General features: G+C 36.1%; 1 protein-coding gene across 1 annotated transcript in view; it reads left to right on the forward strand.

Moving 5' to 3' along the window:
• AGPS (alkylglycerone phosphate synthase) overlaps window positions 1-16,450 on the forward strand; it is a 143,709-nt gene that overhangs the window by 116,374 nt on the left and 10,885 nt on the right. The window contains exons 18-19 of the mRNA XM_007190415.2: window positions 4,557-4,656; window positions 6,781-6,838. Coding sequence (XP_007190477.2) covers window positions 4,557-4,656; window positions 6,781-6,838 — 158 coding nt within the window. The remainder of the gene's footprint in view (window positions 1-4,556; window positions 4,657-6,780; window positions 6,839-16,450) is intronic.

The following is a 16,450-nucleotide window of genomic DNA, read 5'->3' on the forward strand; positions in this document are numbered from 1 at the left end:
TCTCCTTCTGGGACCCGTATAATGCGAATGTTGTTGTGTTTAATGTTGTCGCAGAGGTCTCTTAGGCTGTCTTCATTTCTTTTCATTCTTTTTTTTTTTTTAATTTTTGTTTATTTATTTATTTATTTTTGGCTGCATTGGGTCTTCGTTGCTGCACGTGGGCTTTTCTCTAGTTGCGGCAAGTGGGGGCCACTCCTCGCTGCGGTGCACGGGCCTCTCATCGCGGCGGCCCCTGTTGTTGCGGAGCACAGGCTCCAGGCACACAGGCTTCAGCAGTTGTGGCACGTGGGCTCAGTAGTTGTGGCTCGAGGGCTCTAGAGTGCAGGCTTAGTAGTTGTGGCGCGCGGGCCCAGTTGCTCCGCAGCATGTGGGATCCTCCCGGACCAGGGCCTGAACTCGCGTCCCCTGCATTGGCAGGCAGACTCCCAACCACTGTGCCACCAGGGAAGCCCCTCTTTTCATTCTTTTATCTTTATTCTGTTCCTCAGCAGTGAATTCCACCATTCTGTCTTCCAGGTCACTTATCCGTTCTTCTGCCTCAGTTATTCTGCTATTGATTCCTTCTAGTGTAGTTTTTTTTTTTTAATTTTATTTATTTATTTATGGCTGTGTTGGGTCTTCGTTTCTGTGCGAGGGCTTTCTCTAGTTGCGGCAAGTGGGGGCCACTCTTCATCGCGGTGCACGGGCTTCTCACTATCGCGGCCTCTCTTGTTGCGGAGCACAGGCTCCAGACGCGCAGGCTCAGCAATTGTGGCACACGGGCCTAGTCGCTCCGCGGCATGTGGGATCTTCCCAGACCAGGGCTCGAACCCGTGTCCCCTGCATTGGCAGGCAGATTCTCAACCACTGCGCCACCAGGGAAGCCCCCCTTCTAGTGTAGTATTCATTTCACTTATTGTATTGTTCATCTCTGTTTGTTCTTTAATTCTTCTTGGTCTTTGTTAAACATTTCTTGCATCTTCTCGATCTTTGTCTCCATTCTTTTTCCGAGGTCCTGGTTCATCTTCACTATCATTATTTTGAAGTCTTTTTCTGGAAAGTTGCCTATCTCCACTTCATTTAGTTGTTTTTCTGGGGTTTTATCTTGTTCCTTCATCTGGTACATAGCCCTCTGCCTTTTCTTCTTGTCTATCTTTCTGTGAATGTTAGATTGTGCTTTTGCTGGGTACGACAATAAAATTCTTACATGAGATGTGAGGAAAACATCTTTCTTATACCGTAACTGTTCACTTCAGTCAGAAGAGTATCCTTGAAATAGTCTTTTATGCTTCTTTGTGGGAGAGACACGGTTTGAAGAACATTTCAGGAAGTACTAAGTCAAGTGTGTGTATTAACATCTGTTAGAACAAGTATATTTGGGGTGGAATGTAAAGGCTTAAAATGTGGATTTTAGAGATGTTTGGCTGGGCATTCGATATATCTGAGGGAGGGGAGAAAAGGGCCTTGTTCTGTTTAATAAAAAACTTATAACATGGTAACGCTACTGGTAGCTTAGTGACTGATCTTGGTGAGAACCTTTCCAAATTAAAGGAGTAAAAATGTACCTGTTCTTTTTTTTTTTTTAAATTAATTAATTAATTAATTAATTTATGGCTGTGTTGGGTCTTCGTTTCTGTGTGAGGGCTTTCTCTAGTTGCGGCAAGTGGGGACCACTCTTCATCGCGGTGCGCGGGCCTCTCACTATCGTGGCCTCTCCCGTTGCGGAGCACAGGCTCCAGACGCGCAGGCTCAGCAATTGTGGCTCACGGGCTTAGTCGCTCCGCAGCATGTGGGAATCTTCCCAGACCAGGGCTCGAACCCGCGTCCCCTGCATTGGCAGGCAGATTCTCAACCACTGCGCCACCAGGGAAGCCCTTTTTTTTTTTTTAATTTGGACGTATCTTTAAAAACCACGGTGGGGTGGGGATGGTGGTGTGCTGAATTGGGCGATTGGGATTGACATATATACACTGATGTGTATAAAATTGATGACTGATTAAAAAAAAATGAACCTTTTATCTTAAAGTTCTTAAACCGCAAGAAAAAAAAGTGTATTTATTTATATTATCAACCTAAGTTGATACTTAGTTCTTCTCTTGACAATCTAGTCTGTCAAGTCTCTTATTATTATAAAACTGAAAACAAACAGGCCCAATAATCTGAAAGTCATTTGTTAACAGTAAAATCTGAAACATTTAAAATAATAGAATCTATTTCTGTGTAGTTGAGGATTTTTTATTCTTTTGCTTTGTCAAGTGGCAGCTTAACAGATACTCTCCTCTCTTCCTTCTTCTGCCTTACCTCTCTCTTCAGCATCCCTTGATACTTCTCCCCCTTCATTATGAAAATACCATTGTGATATACCACTACTTACTGAAAGTTATTGGGAAGTAAAATATTCTACCTTAGGACACCTTCTGTAACAATACTTAAGTCTTGGTTCTTTAGAAGGTACTTACTTATAAGGCCTAAGGATCTTCATTATGTATTGTATTGCAGGTAGATAGAATTGGTATACATATTCTGAATTGATATGTCATTTATTACATAGCTGTTTTTTTAAGAAGGATTTTCTGGTAAAAGCTGAACGCTCAGCTTCTGTGATCATCTTATAAAACCAAAGTTTAGAATGTGCAAAGTCTAAGTTAATTGAATGATTTTGCTAAATAGGAGTTTTAAATATAGTTTTTATAGCACATACTTGATTAACGCTTAACTATAGTTTGATTTTACTTTAGTTTGATTTGAGCTGATTAACAGTGGCTAAGGAGATTATTCTGTGTTGAGTGTAAATGTTGAATGTGTGAGATGTAATTTTTAAACCAGTTTTTTAAAAAGCTATTCTGAAATTAATTTCAAATAGTTATAGATCTCATTGAAATCAAAGATCCCAAGGAAAAGAATTCACCTGTAGGATGCATTTATTAAGTTCATTTATTTCATTTCTGTCTTTTAAAAGGTACTTTGTATATTGGAATAGGAATTCTAACCCTAAATTTCCTGAGGAAGTTTTGTGGGAAGGACTTCCTAACCAGTGAATCTAACACAAGTACAGTACTCCAAAAAGTATATAGCACAAAAATTTTTTAGAAATTAAAGAATAATATAATGACTTTGGCAGCCACACTTTCTCTTGTCCAGATGATTTTGGAAGACATTAGTGTTTACGTGTCTTAAATGATAGAATTGATCTATTAAAAGGTATTAGTTCTGTCACTTTCTGAAATGGCCCCAGATTAAGGTTTTCCCAAAAATGTTATTTTTACTTTGTTTGAGATACTGATCACTCAAGCTTTGTTGTAATTTTAGAAGCCTCCTTATCTACTGAAAACTGAATTGTGTAATATAGCTCTTGGATTTGTTGGAAGGTGGCAATGTTCTATTAATATTTAGTTATATTTTCTATTTATTGATATTAATGATTCTCATATGAGTGATATATATTTTACTAATTGCTGTAAACTCATTTCATTCATGTATCCTTTAAATTTATTTAGATTTGGTTATTCGTAGTGATAGTGCCCTTGCAGTTAACATGGTTTTCCAATTTTTCTTCAACTTTGTAAATCTGGTAGTTAAAATGTAAACATTCAAGGGATCTTTTTTATGGGTGAATTAACACTAGAAGAAAAACACAGCTGGCAAATTGACAGTAGCATTGTTAAACAGTTCATTTCTTCTGTTCTGAGGCACCTAACATTTGGCCTAAAAGGCCATTAAAATTTTAGATTAGATTCTGTTTGTATTGTGTAGTAAAAAAAGTATTTCCTCTGTATTTGCTCTTTCTGTTAAGTTAAATTCTTTGTGGGAACCTTTGTAAATTGCATTCAGAGATTTGACTGTGATTACCTTAGCTCCCTTTTAAATGCTTCACCTAATTACATTTTGAAAGCCCAGATATATATCATGTATATGATTTATTAATCTAACATTCTTGATATCTTTTGCAAATACATATACAACATGCACACATATGGGACCTAGAGTGTAAAACCTTCAGAGATACTATCTTAAGGCCATGTCATTCAATTTGTTTTCAAAGTTGTTACTAATAATGTGAACTTGGTGAAGGTGCTGTGTTTTACCCAGTCTGATCATTTTTAGTATTTGAACATTTTTCTTGTTTTCTAGTTTTAAGTTCTCATATGTATTTCTGTTAACTTTGAGGAAGCTTAGAAGACTTATAATGGATTACCAAGTTCCATGTAGTCTGTTTTGGGGCTGTCTATAACTGCAGTATACTTTGTTAAAAAAGAAAAAAAAACCCTTCTGAGGAATTGGAATTTTGTTTATTTCAGGCCAGTTGGAGAAATATTTACATTATCTTAAAATTAAAAAAATTTTTTGGGGTAATAGTCCAGACTTACCAAAAAGGTTATAAAAATAGTACAAGTAGTTCTTAGATATCCTTTATCCAGCAAATCTATTTTCCGTCCACGGAGTAAGAGGGTGGGTAGAGAATGAGATTATGGCTTAAGCAAATCATTCAGACAATCTTGTCTTTAAGTTTCTAGATGTTAAATCTGATTTCACTTAACTTAAAGCCTTGTGGGGGATTTTGTCTGTTTGTTTTTTAGGGTGACTCAGACTTATGATGCAGGTGCATGTATCTATTTCTACTTTGCCTTTAACTACAGGGGAATCAGTGACCCACTGACTGTGTTTGAACAAACTGAGGTAATTTTGCATACCTGAATATAGCTCTTACATTCTTTTATTAATTTAAGTAAACTTTACTATCAGTTTATGAATTTTAGTTTGACTGTCTTTAATAACTTGTGGTTTACCTGGTTGATAGCCCATAGAAATGAGAAACATAATTTTTACACTGGATTGAATACTGAATTAGAAGTCTAAAATTCATATTCCCTATACATATTACAGTTAATATTCTAAAATTAATATTCTGTAGCCTGTGATTCTTTGGATGTTACTTATAGTATATAATACCTGATTAAATTAAATAACAGAAGACTATAGGGATCCTTGATATCACTTTGGCAGCCCGCCCAGCTCCATATGGTGACTGCTTCTGAGGTCAGCGGCTCTAAAGCTCTTGGTCTATGTTGCTGTAATTTCCTCATTCTAGGTTTATAATTTTTTTGTTTGCTTAAGTTATATGTAGGCCTTTGAGGTTCATTTGCCAGCAGTTTCTATTACATTTCTTAAATGACCTTAAGTGTCTAATTTTTATAACATCTTCTGTTTGATAGTCAATATTTCTGATGACAAGTATGCCTAGAGTTGAAGAAACAGACTAGACTGTGGAGGAAGCAGGAGGAGACTGGGGTTTGTTAAAGCCTCAGGTGTCCTAGTGTTAACTCTGTTGCCTGCCAAAGGTAGTACCACAAGATGATTTTCACTGGCACAGTTTTAGACCCAAACCACAGGGTATGGTTGGCTCCCTCTTATGCCTCCTTTTTTTTTTTTTCTTTTTTTTTTTTAAAAACAGCTTTTCTGAAGTATAATTAAGATATAGTAAACTGCACATAATATGTACAGTTTCATGGGTTTTGACATATGTATGCACCTGTGAAATTGTAACTCCAATCAAAATAATGAACATATCCATCATCCTCAAAAGTTTGAGTCCTTTCCTGTCACCTTAGCCTTTTAGTGTTTTGGTATTGCCCTCTGGCTACCCAAAGGCCCCTTCCCCATAGTACTACAAAAATGAAAGTGTTCCTTCTTTCCCAAGCCAAACTGCCATTCTCTAAGTGCTGCTGGTTTCACGTAGTTATTGCTTTACTTAAAATAATTTGTTAGAAGACATAATCTCTTAGAGTAGAGCTAGCATATGTATGATTCATTTGAAAAACCCTAAATCCTCAGTGATGAGGGTTCTTATAAATTACTTTGCAATGAGATGTGGTCCATCTGTCCCTCCTGAAGGGAGGGCCTCTTCTACTGTGGCCTGCCTCTGATGGTTTATACACACCCAAGTAATTCTGGGAGGTTCAGGCACTGTAGGGATTTTACCTCATATCTGTTATATACTCATGAATTGAATGTCATTCCAGTTTCTCTAACCCTTCTTTCACCCTGTACTTCAGTCATTCTATATATTGCTTTAAGTGTTTATCTTTCTAACCTTATTGCTCTATAAGGAGCCTAGTTGGAGCCTAACATGTTAAGAGGATAAAACAAGGTTTTTTTTTTCACACTTAGATACCCATAAGCCTGAGAAGTAATTTGTCCCAAGGCATTGACCTAAGAAATGTTCTCCATAAGGGTTTTTATCATTAATCCCTGATAGCTTTGTAAGTGATCTTGAGTCTTAATGCCCACTGTATGATATTAGGCGAGTAATTTAACCATCTAAGCCTCATTTTCTTTATCTGTGAAATAGGAGAAATTGAAATTATTCCATAAGGCTTTAGTGAAAATAACTGAGTTATTCCAGGTAAATTGCTTAGTACTTTTCTGGACATACCATATACAGTCAATTAATGTTTGTTGGTATAGTGAGATATTTACTACAGAGTAGGACCTGACTCCTCACAAAACTATTTTTTTTATTGTTATTAATCATTTAGTGCTGATGAATTGATCATTTTTCCTTCTTTTTCTTTTCTAGAATCTTGATGTAACAATTGTAGACACTGTGACTATTCACTAGAAAAAAACTTATAAAGCTAGGCTGCATATTTTAATTGTTCTTTAAATACAGTTAACCTAAGAGAAAGGAAAATTAGGCTTCTCGTTTATTATTTAGCCCAGAAAGTATGTATCTCCTTTGGGAGTTGGGTCTTACTCTTTCACCTCAAAGTGATCTATTTGTTGTTTTGTTTCCAAATACAGGCAGCTGCTAGAGAAGAAATCCTCGCTAATGGAGGGAGCCTGTCGCATCACCATGGAGGTATTCTTTTTTGGGGGTAGAATTTCTAATATTCCTACTGTTTAAAATATTTGGTTTGATACAGTGCTGGGGGGGTCATAATAGGAGTAATTTGAGAGCTCTAGGGCTCTCTTTGAAGTTGTTATGTCTGTCACTGAGGTTACCTGTGCTGTGGTAGTAACTGACAGAAGCTTGATTTGACAAGCCTGCCTAGATAACAGAAGCTAGACAGCCTTCTGAGTTCTCAGGAACTTCATGTCACCCAAGATAGCCCTGCAAGCCTGGGAGGTATTTGACCATTAGAGCAAAAAGTTTTAAAGGGGGAAAAAGAACCTACTTAAATGTTTTTTGGTTTTTTAATAAATTTATTTATTTTATTTATTTTTATTTTTGGCTGCGCTGGGTCTTCGTTGCTGTGCGCGGGCTCTCTCCGGTTGCGGCGAGCAGGGGCCACTCTTCTTTGCGGTGCACAGGCCTCCCATTGCAGCGGCCTCTCCTATTGCGGAGCACAGGCCCCAGGGGCGCAGGCTTCAGTAGTTGTGGCTCGCGGGCTCCAGAGCGCAGGCTCAGCAGTTGTGGCACACAGGCTTAGCTGCTCCGCAGCATGTGGGATCCTCCCAGGCCAGGGCCCGAACCCACGTCCCCTGCACTGGCAGGCAGACTCCCAACCACTGTGCCACCAGGGAAGCCCTACCTAGATGTTTTTCAGCCACTATTGGAATATAGCTAAAGTCAGTTGTACTATATATTGAATAGCTGTTTGTTCTGCCCACCCAAAATTCAGCAAATTAATCAAGGCTGGATATGACAAAATCTTTTTTCAAGATTTTAATGCTGTTTTAGTATTCCTTTTTGATCATTGTAGTATTTTTATTGGAGAGTTGATCACATCAGTAATAAAAATTATGATATATCTACCTATGTTATATCTACCTAGACATATCTACCAGTGTTTTTAATATATCCCTCAATATAAATTGGTGCCTAGAAGATAGATGTGTGTAGATTTTTTTAATTAAAAAAATTTTTTTAGGGAAGTGCATGAAGATAAATGACCACCGAATTTAAAAATTTCAGCTTATACTCCTACTCTGGATTCTCTGTATCCCTGTTTCCCTGTTTGATTTTCCATCATAGCATTTAGCATTATCTAACATGCTATATATTTATACTTCTTGAGATTAGCTATCTCCTCCTACTGGTAAGTAGGATCCATAAGGACAGGGACTTCTGTTTCATTTCTGTGTACCAGCACCTAGAACAGTGCTTGGCCCCAGTCAGCCCTCCATACGTTTTGTAGGATGATTGAAAGAATTTTGGTAGAAAACAGAGTGGGCTGTGGAGGATCTGTGTTCATATGACATTATTGCAGCCAGGCCTGAAGAAGATTGCTAATGTGGATGAATGAAATAGAAAGACAATTCCCAGCATCATTGTATCAATTTAATCTTTTGCATTCCCTCTACTTTTTCTTAACCTCCACAAATAAATTTCTAACTTAGCTGACTGATCAGCATTAAAGTGAATGAATTTGTTCTTTTCCTCCTTTTCCTGTTTATTACCTTTTGATGGAGATTCTAATGAATGTTAGAACAACAGAAATGAAGGGAAGAAACTGGATATTAGAAACCTCTCAAGTGAAATTAAAAACTTTTGATTAATCTAAAAGTCTAAACCTAATTTTGGAACTATAAACATGAGGTATTTCATAAAGGTGCTTAGAATTTTAGCACCTTCCTTTAAAATGTTCAGAAAGCTATATACTTTATTTTAAATCTTTTTTGTATATTTTATTTTAGGATGCCACTATATTACTATGTTTTACGTAGTAATTACATAATATCATTAAGTAATATGTCCTTCATTCTAAATTGATTGCATGGAGGGAGGAAACAGAATAATTCAGCTATAATTACTTATTTGAAGAAAAAAAGAATTTTCCTTTCCATAGCCAACAATTTTGCGTTTTGGTACATGTCAGCAGCCAACAAGTGCACTTTTTCCTTTAAGGTCAGGAACTGTAGGAGCCATGTTTGTGATAGTAAATATGAGAGAGATGTGATTCTGCAAGAGGGTGAGAATAGCCAAATCTTGTACTAAATAGAAAGAAATAGAGGCTTAATTGTTATTTAGATAACTGGGTTAGGTGAACTTATTTCCTTAATTGTGAGAGGATGTTCTTCGTTTACTTAAGCTTTACAGTGCGATAAATTCTACAGAAGTTATGGAAGTGACCAAATGACCTGCAACATTGTGGAGGAAAGCCAAACCAACGCTTTTTTTTCTTGCCAATGACACTTTACTCCTTTAGGATCTATGAGGATATTCAGGTCCCGCCAATAGTGTCTATATGTGAGATGCTGAAAGTCTAGTATGGCAGAAGTGTTGACAATACTTATTCAGGTACACCCCAGACACTGAGAGCTTCTTAGCAGGCTCTAACAGAACCTACATAAACATACTTGAAATAATGTATGTGTGAAGCTGTCATTACAGGAAAAAAAAAAAATACACACAAATTTAAAATAATAAAGAGTTAAGTAATTCTAGTACAAATTTATTTGAGACTTAGACTTTATTTGTGAAAGCTATGGTTAATAATCTGTTTTATTATTCAATAAACACAAATAGAAATTAATTACAAGAATAGTTGAAAAGATATTAACCTTAATTAACCAAAAGATCATGATTATTCAATTCTTGATTCCAAAGCAAAAAATATAAATAGCTCCTGGGATATTTTTGATACCAAGTATGCCTAATGCTTTTTAATATTGTTGTATAATATGTTTTCCACATTATAAATATTACTGGTCCACTAGGCAATAGGATTTCAAAGAATGGTAGTCCTTCCCTTGAAGGATCTTACAGTCCAGTAAAGTAAAATATTATAGCATTTCAAAAGGCTGCTGATCAAAACTGGTAAGATTATGATATCATCATATTTTAACCAAGATAAGAGTCTCCCATTTTCTTTGAAAAGCACTCAAAAGGTGACTTTAATAAACATGTAAATGCTATAGATGTTAAAACATCAAAGAGAAGGAAGATAAAATAGGGAAAGGAATTAACATTTATAAAGCTGTAAATATTTGCTAGGTGCTCTGCATGACAGTCTCCTTTAATCCTGATCAAAATGCTGTGGAGTAGATATTGTTCCTGTCTTTCAGATGAAGATATATTAAGCCTCTGAGTGTACAGTAACTTACTCCAAAGTATCAGCAATAATTATTAGTGCCAGAATTTGAGTTTGAACTCAGGTCATCCTGCTTCAGGGTCCTTGTCCTCTGACTTAAGAACATAAAATAGTGAAAATAGGCCAAAAGCTAAAAAGATTGAAATTGAAAGCCTTTGAAAAGAGGCACATGCATTTAAAAGTATATGAGAAGAAATACTAAACATTAGTCTTTCCCTTTTAAAATATAAAACCTCTGTTTCTTTAATTTTGACACTAAGTTAGTTGCTTGTCCTGCTTTAGATGTTAAAACAGAAATGAATGAACATTTTAATTTCCTCCTCATAGCTATTTCATTGTTTTCTCAGTTCTTGCATGTAAGTCAGTTTGACTTTCTGGTTGTTTTTATACTTCCTGATTATAGGTTTCTAACATGTCAGCAGTATCAGGTAATAAAACAAATGCAGGTCAGATCATGTTACAATAAAACTCCTTGTATAATTTATGTGCATTTTCAGGTTCTAGGCTTATAAGCCTTTTTTTGTTGAAGACTCCAAGGTTGATGAAATAATTTAATTTTAGAAATTATTAACTTGAACTTGAATGTAGCAAGGTTTGATTGCATATTAATTTATTGAGAGGTTCTGCCTCATTTAAATAGGAATCTTTTATTTCTATCACATTTCTCATATTTTTTTATTTTCATGCAGTCAAAAATATGACTGTGTGGAAACAAATTCTAAACCACTTGGATTCCTCTATGGCTTAGAAAAAGAAACTAGGTAAGCCTGAACACAAAATATATTTCATATGTGCTGGTAAAATGAAGATGCTTTCCCTTTGCTAGGTTGTCTTCTAAACCGCTTTATAAACACTGGCGTGCTCCAGGGCTCAGCCCAGAGCCAGTTCGTTCCTCCATGTTTCCTCACTCCCTCAATGATTACTTTAGTCCCAGGACTTAAAACACCATCCTTTTGCTCATGACTCCCAAATACCAGAAGGCATCACCACCACCACCCTAGTTCAAATCACTGTTTTTTCCTGCTGGGACGATTGCAGCCTCTTAATTGGTCTGTCCACCTTCACTCCTGTTCCCCTGCTGTCATTTCTCTTGCTGCCCAAGTAATCTTTTTAAAACTCAGTATTTTCTCCTCACATTCAGAATAAAATCCAAAGTCCTTATCAGGTTCTTCAAGGATATACATTGTGTGTATTTATCTCTCTGTCTTCATCTCTTACTACTTTTCCCCTCCAGCAGTAGTGTCCTTCTTGCTATTTCTCAGGCATATCAACCCTCTTCCCCCCTCAAGGCGTTTGCTATTTATTCCATCTCTTCCTGATGTTCTTTCTCTTGTTTTTTTCCCCCCAGATATTTGCATGGCTCACTTTCCCATCATGAAGATCTCTGATAAAAATGTCACCTTCTTAGAGGCGTCTTCCCTATTCTCTTGTGTAGTTTATGGGTTCCTCATTCGAATAAGTTCAGTGAGGTTACTGACTGTATCTTGTCCGTCACTGTGTTCCCCAGTCCCTAGAACAGTGACTGGCTGTTCCACATAGAAGTAGATGCTCAATGAATATGTTACGTGCGTAGTTAAGTGCCCAAGCGCTCACAGAACTTTGGGCAATTTTGCAAATTCTCAGACATCTCTGAATTTTTCATGTTAGAATGGCATTAGTCTCCTTGCTAATTTAGCTTCAAACGTTTAATAATCAGGCCTTGTTTGAATATAGGGTCATGTTTAATCATGAAAAGGCTCAGTTTATTCCATAATATTTCTGAGAATGTGTATTAGCAGAGTCAGTTATTCAGTGGAAAAGTAGGGTAAAATAATGTGCCTTTCTCTACAACTGCCCAACACCAGCCATTTTAGTGTTCTTCCGTAGATGCATTATATATGTAAGATTCCATTTAAGGTTTATCTTAAAACAAATGCAAGTTTGAGAGGCTTACAAACAGAGGGGAAAAAAACGTAGGCTTTGGAATCAAATCTGTGTTTGACTCTTGGCTCTGTACTTAACTACCTGTGTGACCTTAGGGAAATAACTTTTCTGAGCTGCAGGTTTCTCATCTGCAAAATGGGAATAGTACCTACCTCAGATTATTGTAAGACTTAAGTGTGATAATGTATGTAAAGCATCAGAAGTGTCCTGCATATAGTAGGTGCTTAAGAAACAGTAGTCTTCTAAAAAAATAAAAGCAGTAGACAGCACCAAGTGAAACTCTGGTTTGTATTCTTAACCCCCCTACTCTAACCATTGAAGAAAGGGTTATAGTTTATTTGCAAAAGACCCATATATTCAAGGAATATAATTCAACAATTGTCTTAACATTTTCATCTATAACCTGCAGTTAGTCTCACCCTATAGGAGGTTCTGTTACAATCTGTATGAAAGAGCAGCACAATTGGCAACAAAATTTGCTATAAAAAATGTCTATTTTCATACATGCTTCTCTGCTTAAAGTTAATCATCTAATTTGTAAATTTCAAATATCCTGTGCTATTCAGTATAGTTTCATAAAGCAGAAATCTTTCCATATAAATTTTAAATAGAATGGGTTTAATTATCCTTCTAAAGTTAATAATAGAGCTCTCAAAAGATTGCTTTTTGTATGTGTAGAAAAGATTTTCCTTAATTTGCATCCTGAACTTTAAAACTCAAGGCAACCTCATAGGAGCATCTTTAGTTACTGACCTTCAGGCAGTATCATGACGTTCTCAGTACCATTTTTGAGTTCAGATGTAGAAGGGCTGGGGGTTGGGAGAGTATTGATGCAGTTTCTCTTAGAGGGTTTGGCCTGTAATTGTGATTAATAACAGTTGCTTTCACTATCTGGAAACAGACAGGCTGGTTTGTCTGCCTACAATCATGCTGTGATAAATGGAGCTATTTTAACTCTGGTTTTGTGTATCAAAGAAAACAGATGTAGTCTGGAACTGGAGGCTATAGGAAATATAAAGCCTGCTTAACATAATCTTCATAGTGCTTGTTTTTGTAACTGACGAGCTGGTCAGTTTAAACAGCAGTGTTTATGTCAGCCATATATTTAATTTCAATTTATGACTTAAGTTTTTAAGTTGTTCATTTGCTAAAATTATACCTAAGGCCTTGTCAGGAAGTAAAAAAACGTTGATTAAATATAACCAGTCTTAGTTTAAATATTGATGTCTTTACCTAACCAAAATTATTTCCTATTGTTCAGAGAATAATTATGGGGTAGCTGCTCTTAACAGTTTTTGTGGTCTTAACATAATCCAATAGTATCAGGAACTTTAAAAGTAAAAAGAGACTACTCAAAATAATGAGCAAAAGATCAGCTTTGTTAAAAACCTATAGTGTGAAATAAAAGACACACAGATTGGAAAGGATGAATGAAACTATCACTGTTTATAGATGACATGATTGTCTTTGTAGAAAATCCCCCCCCCAAAAAAATCTACTAGAACAAGATCAGCAAGATTGCAGAATACAAGAGCACACACCAAGATCAATTGCATTTCTGTATATTAACAACAAGCATATAGAAACTGAAATTTAAAATGCAAGTACCATTTACATATGCTCCAAATAAGACATTTAAATTAACAAAATATGTACTTGCCTATGCATAAATCTAATAAAATATATACAGGATCTGTGTTCTGAAAATAACAAAATGCTGATGAAAAAAATCAAAGACCTAAATAAATGGAGAGATGTGTTCATGGATTGGTAGAAAACTGGACATGGTATAAAGATGTCAATTCTCCCTAGATTGATCTACCTATTTAATACAATTCCTTTCAAAATTTCAGAAAGATTTTTAGTAGATATAGAAAAGATTATTCTCAAATTTATATGGTAAGGCAAAGGAACTAGATGGCTAAAACAATTCTGAAAACAGAAGAACAGAGTCATAGGAATCAATTTACCTGATTTCAAGACTTATACAGTCATCAAGACTGTGTGGTATTGGAGGAGTGACATATTGATCAATGGAACAGAATAGAGAGCTCAGAAATAGACCCACACGAATATGTCCAACCAATTTTGACAAAGGTATAAAGCAGTCCAGTGGAGGAAGTATATAGCTTTTTCACCAAATGGTGCTGGAACAATTGGACATTGATAGGTTAAAAAAAAAAAAAAAGAATCTTGATCTGAACCTCACACCTTACACCAAAATTAACTCAACACAGATAATATACTTAAACATAAAACATAAAATAATAAAACTTTTAGAACAAAAACAAGAGAAAATATTCAAGATCTAGAGTTGGGCAAAGAGTTCTCAGACTGTTCCCCAAAAGTACAATCCATTACAGGAAAAACTGATAAATTGGATCTCATCAAAATTAAAAATGTTTGCTCTATGAAAGACTCTGTTAAGAGGATGAAAAGTTAGGCTACAGAGTAAGAGAAAATATGTGCAAACCACATATCCAATAAAAGACCTATATCTATAATATATAAAGAACTCTCAAAACTCAATAGTAGGGCTTCCCTGGTGGCGCAGTGGTTGAGAATCTGCCTGCTAATGCAGGGGACACGGGTTCGAGCCCTGGTCTGGGAAGATCCCACATGCCGCGGAGCAACTGGGCCCGTGAGCCACAACTACTGAGCCTGCGCGTCTGGAGCCTGGGCTCCGCAACAAGAGAGGTCGCGATAGTGAGAGGCCCGCGCACCGTGATGAAGAGTGGCCCCCGCTCCCCGCAACTAGAGAAAGCCCTCGCACAGAAACGAAGACCCAACACAGCCATAAATAAATAAATAAAAATTAAAAAAACAAAACAAAACAAAACAAAACAAAACAAAAAAAACTCAATAGTAAAATACAAACAATTCAATTAGAAAATGGGCAGAAGACATGAAGAATCATTTCACTGAAGAGGATATACAAATGACAAATAATTACATGAAAAGATGTTCAACATCAATAACCATTAGGGAAATGCAAATTAAAACCACAAGAGAAACCACTATACACCTATCAGAAAGCTAAAATAAAAAAATAGTGGCAGTGTCAAATGCTGGCAAGGATGTAGAGAAATTAGATCAATCATACATTACTGGTTGGAACATAACATGGTACAGTCATTCTGTAAAAACAGTTGGCAGTTTCTTATAAAATCAAACATGTAACTACCATTCAACCCAACAATTATACTCTTGGGCATTTATACCAGAGAATTGAAAACATAAACCTGTATATGTATGTTCAGAGCAGATTTACTCATAGTAGTCCCAAACTGGAGTCAGCTCAGATGTCCTTCAACCATTAAATGGCTAAACAAACTGTGGTACGTCTATACCATGGAATACGACTCAGCAGTAAGGGGAAACGAACCATTAACACATGTAACAACTTGGATGAATCTCCAGGAAATTATGCTGAGTGAAAAAAAACCAATTCTGAAAGGTTGCATTCTGTGTGATAGTATTTCTATAACATTTTTGAAATGACAAAATTAGAGAAATAGAGAACAGATTGGTGGTTTCCAGGAGTTGGGTGTGGGGCGGGGATGACTATAAATAGGCAACACAAGGATCCTTGGGGGATGGAAATGTTCTGTATCTTGACTATATCAGTGTCAATATGCTGGTTGTGATTTTGGTCTTTTGATAGCTACCAGATGAGTATAGCCTTTCCAATATTGAATCTATCAGATTACCATAAGATAGCAGAAAGTTTGTTTTACTCTTAACTTTTTTTCCTTCAGTTTCTTCTTTGTGATTGGCTTTTTCTCACAAAACTTAAAGTTGATTATAATATTTTTCCACTGAAGCAATGTTGTAAATAGTGAGATTCTAAGACCAGACTGTAAAATCCAATTTAATCCATGATGTAATTGAACATTTAACTATTTCAGCTATGTCATAGGATGAACAGACTTGAGAGCTGACAGAAAATCTGTTGTAAGAATGTATTGATCCCTGCGCCTTCCTACCCTTGCAATTACAGATGCCCAGTCCCAGACAAAGGGCAGGGACAACATTGTGTTTGCCATCTCTTACCTTGTGCTATATATTCCTGTAGTAACTTCCAGCTTCAGGTGTATTTTCTCAGCCACTAGGAGAGAATAGGTGGCTTGGATAATACCACTTCTCTTTGGACCTCTAAAGAGAACTTTTTCTCCCTAGCAATTTTATGACCAAGATTCTTCTAAGTACTAGATGTTAGTCTCAGAATACCTCTACTACATTATTATATTGTTACAGAATAATTAACTTTTTATAGTCAGTTTCAGGTGATTAGCAGACAGTTAATCCTAATAGATATTTTCAAGTGTAAGATCTGTTAAAAGTAACTTTAGGTAAAGTTAATTTTTAATGTTCTGTCTTTGTTGTCTAACACAGAAACCACTAGGGTACTTGTGGCTATTTAAATTTAAATTAATTAAAATGAAATAAAAATTTATTTCCTCATTTGCAGTAGCCACCTTTCAAGTGCTTGATATCCACATGTGGCTAGGGGC

The sequence above is a fragment of the Balaenoptera acutorostrata genome, chromosome 8 (assembly GCF_949987535.1).
Source record: "Balaenoptera acutorostrata chromosome 8, mBalAcu1.1, whole genome shotgun sequence".
NCBI classification, from domain to species: domain Eukaryota; kingdom Metazoa; phylum Chordata; class Mammalia; order Artiodactyla; family Balaenopteridae; genus Balaenoptera; species Balaenoptera acutorostrata.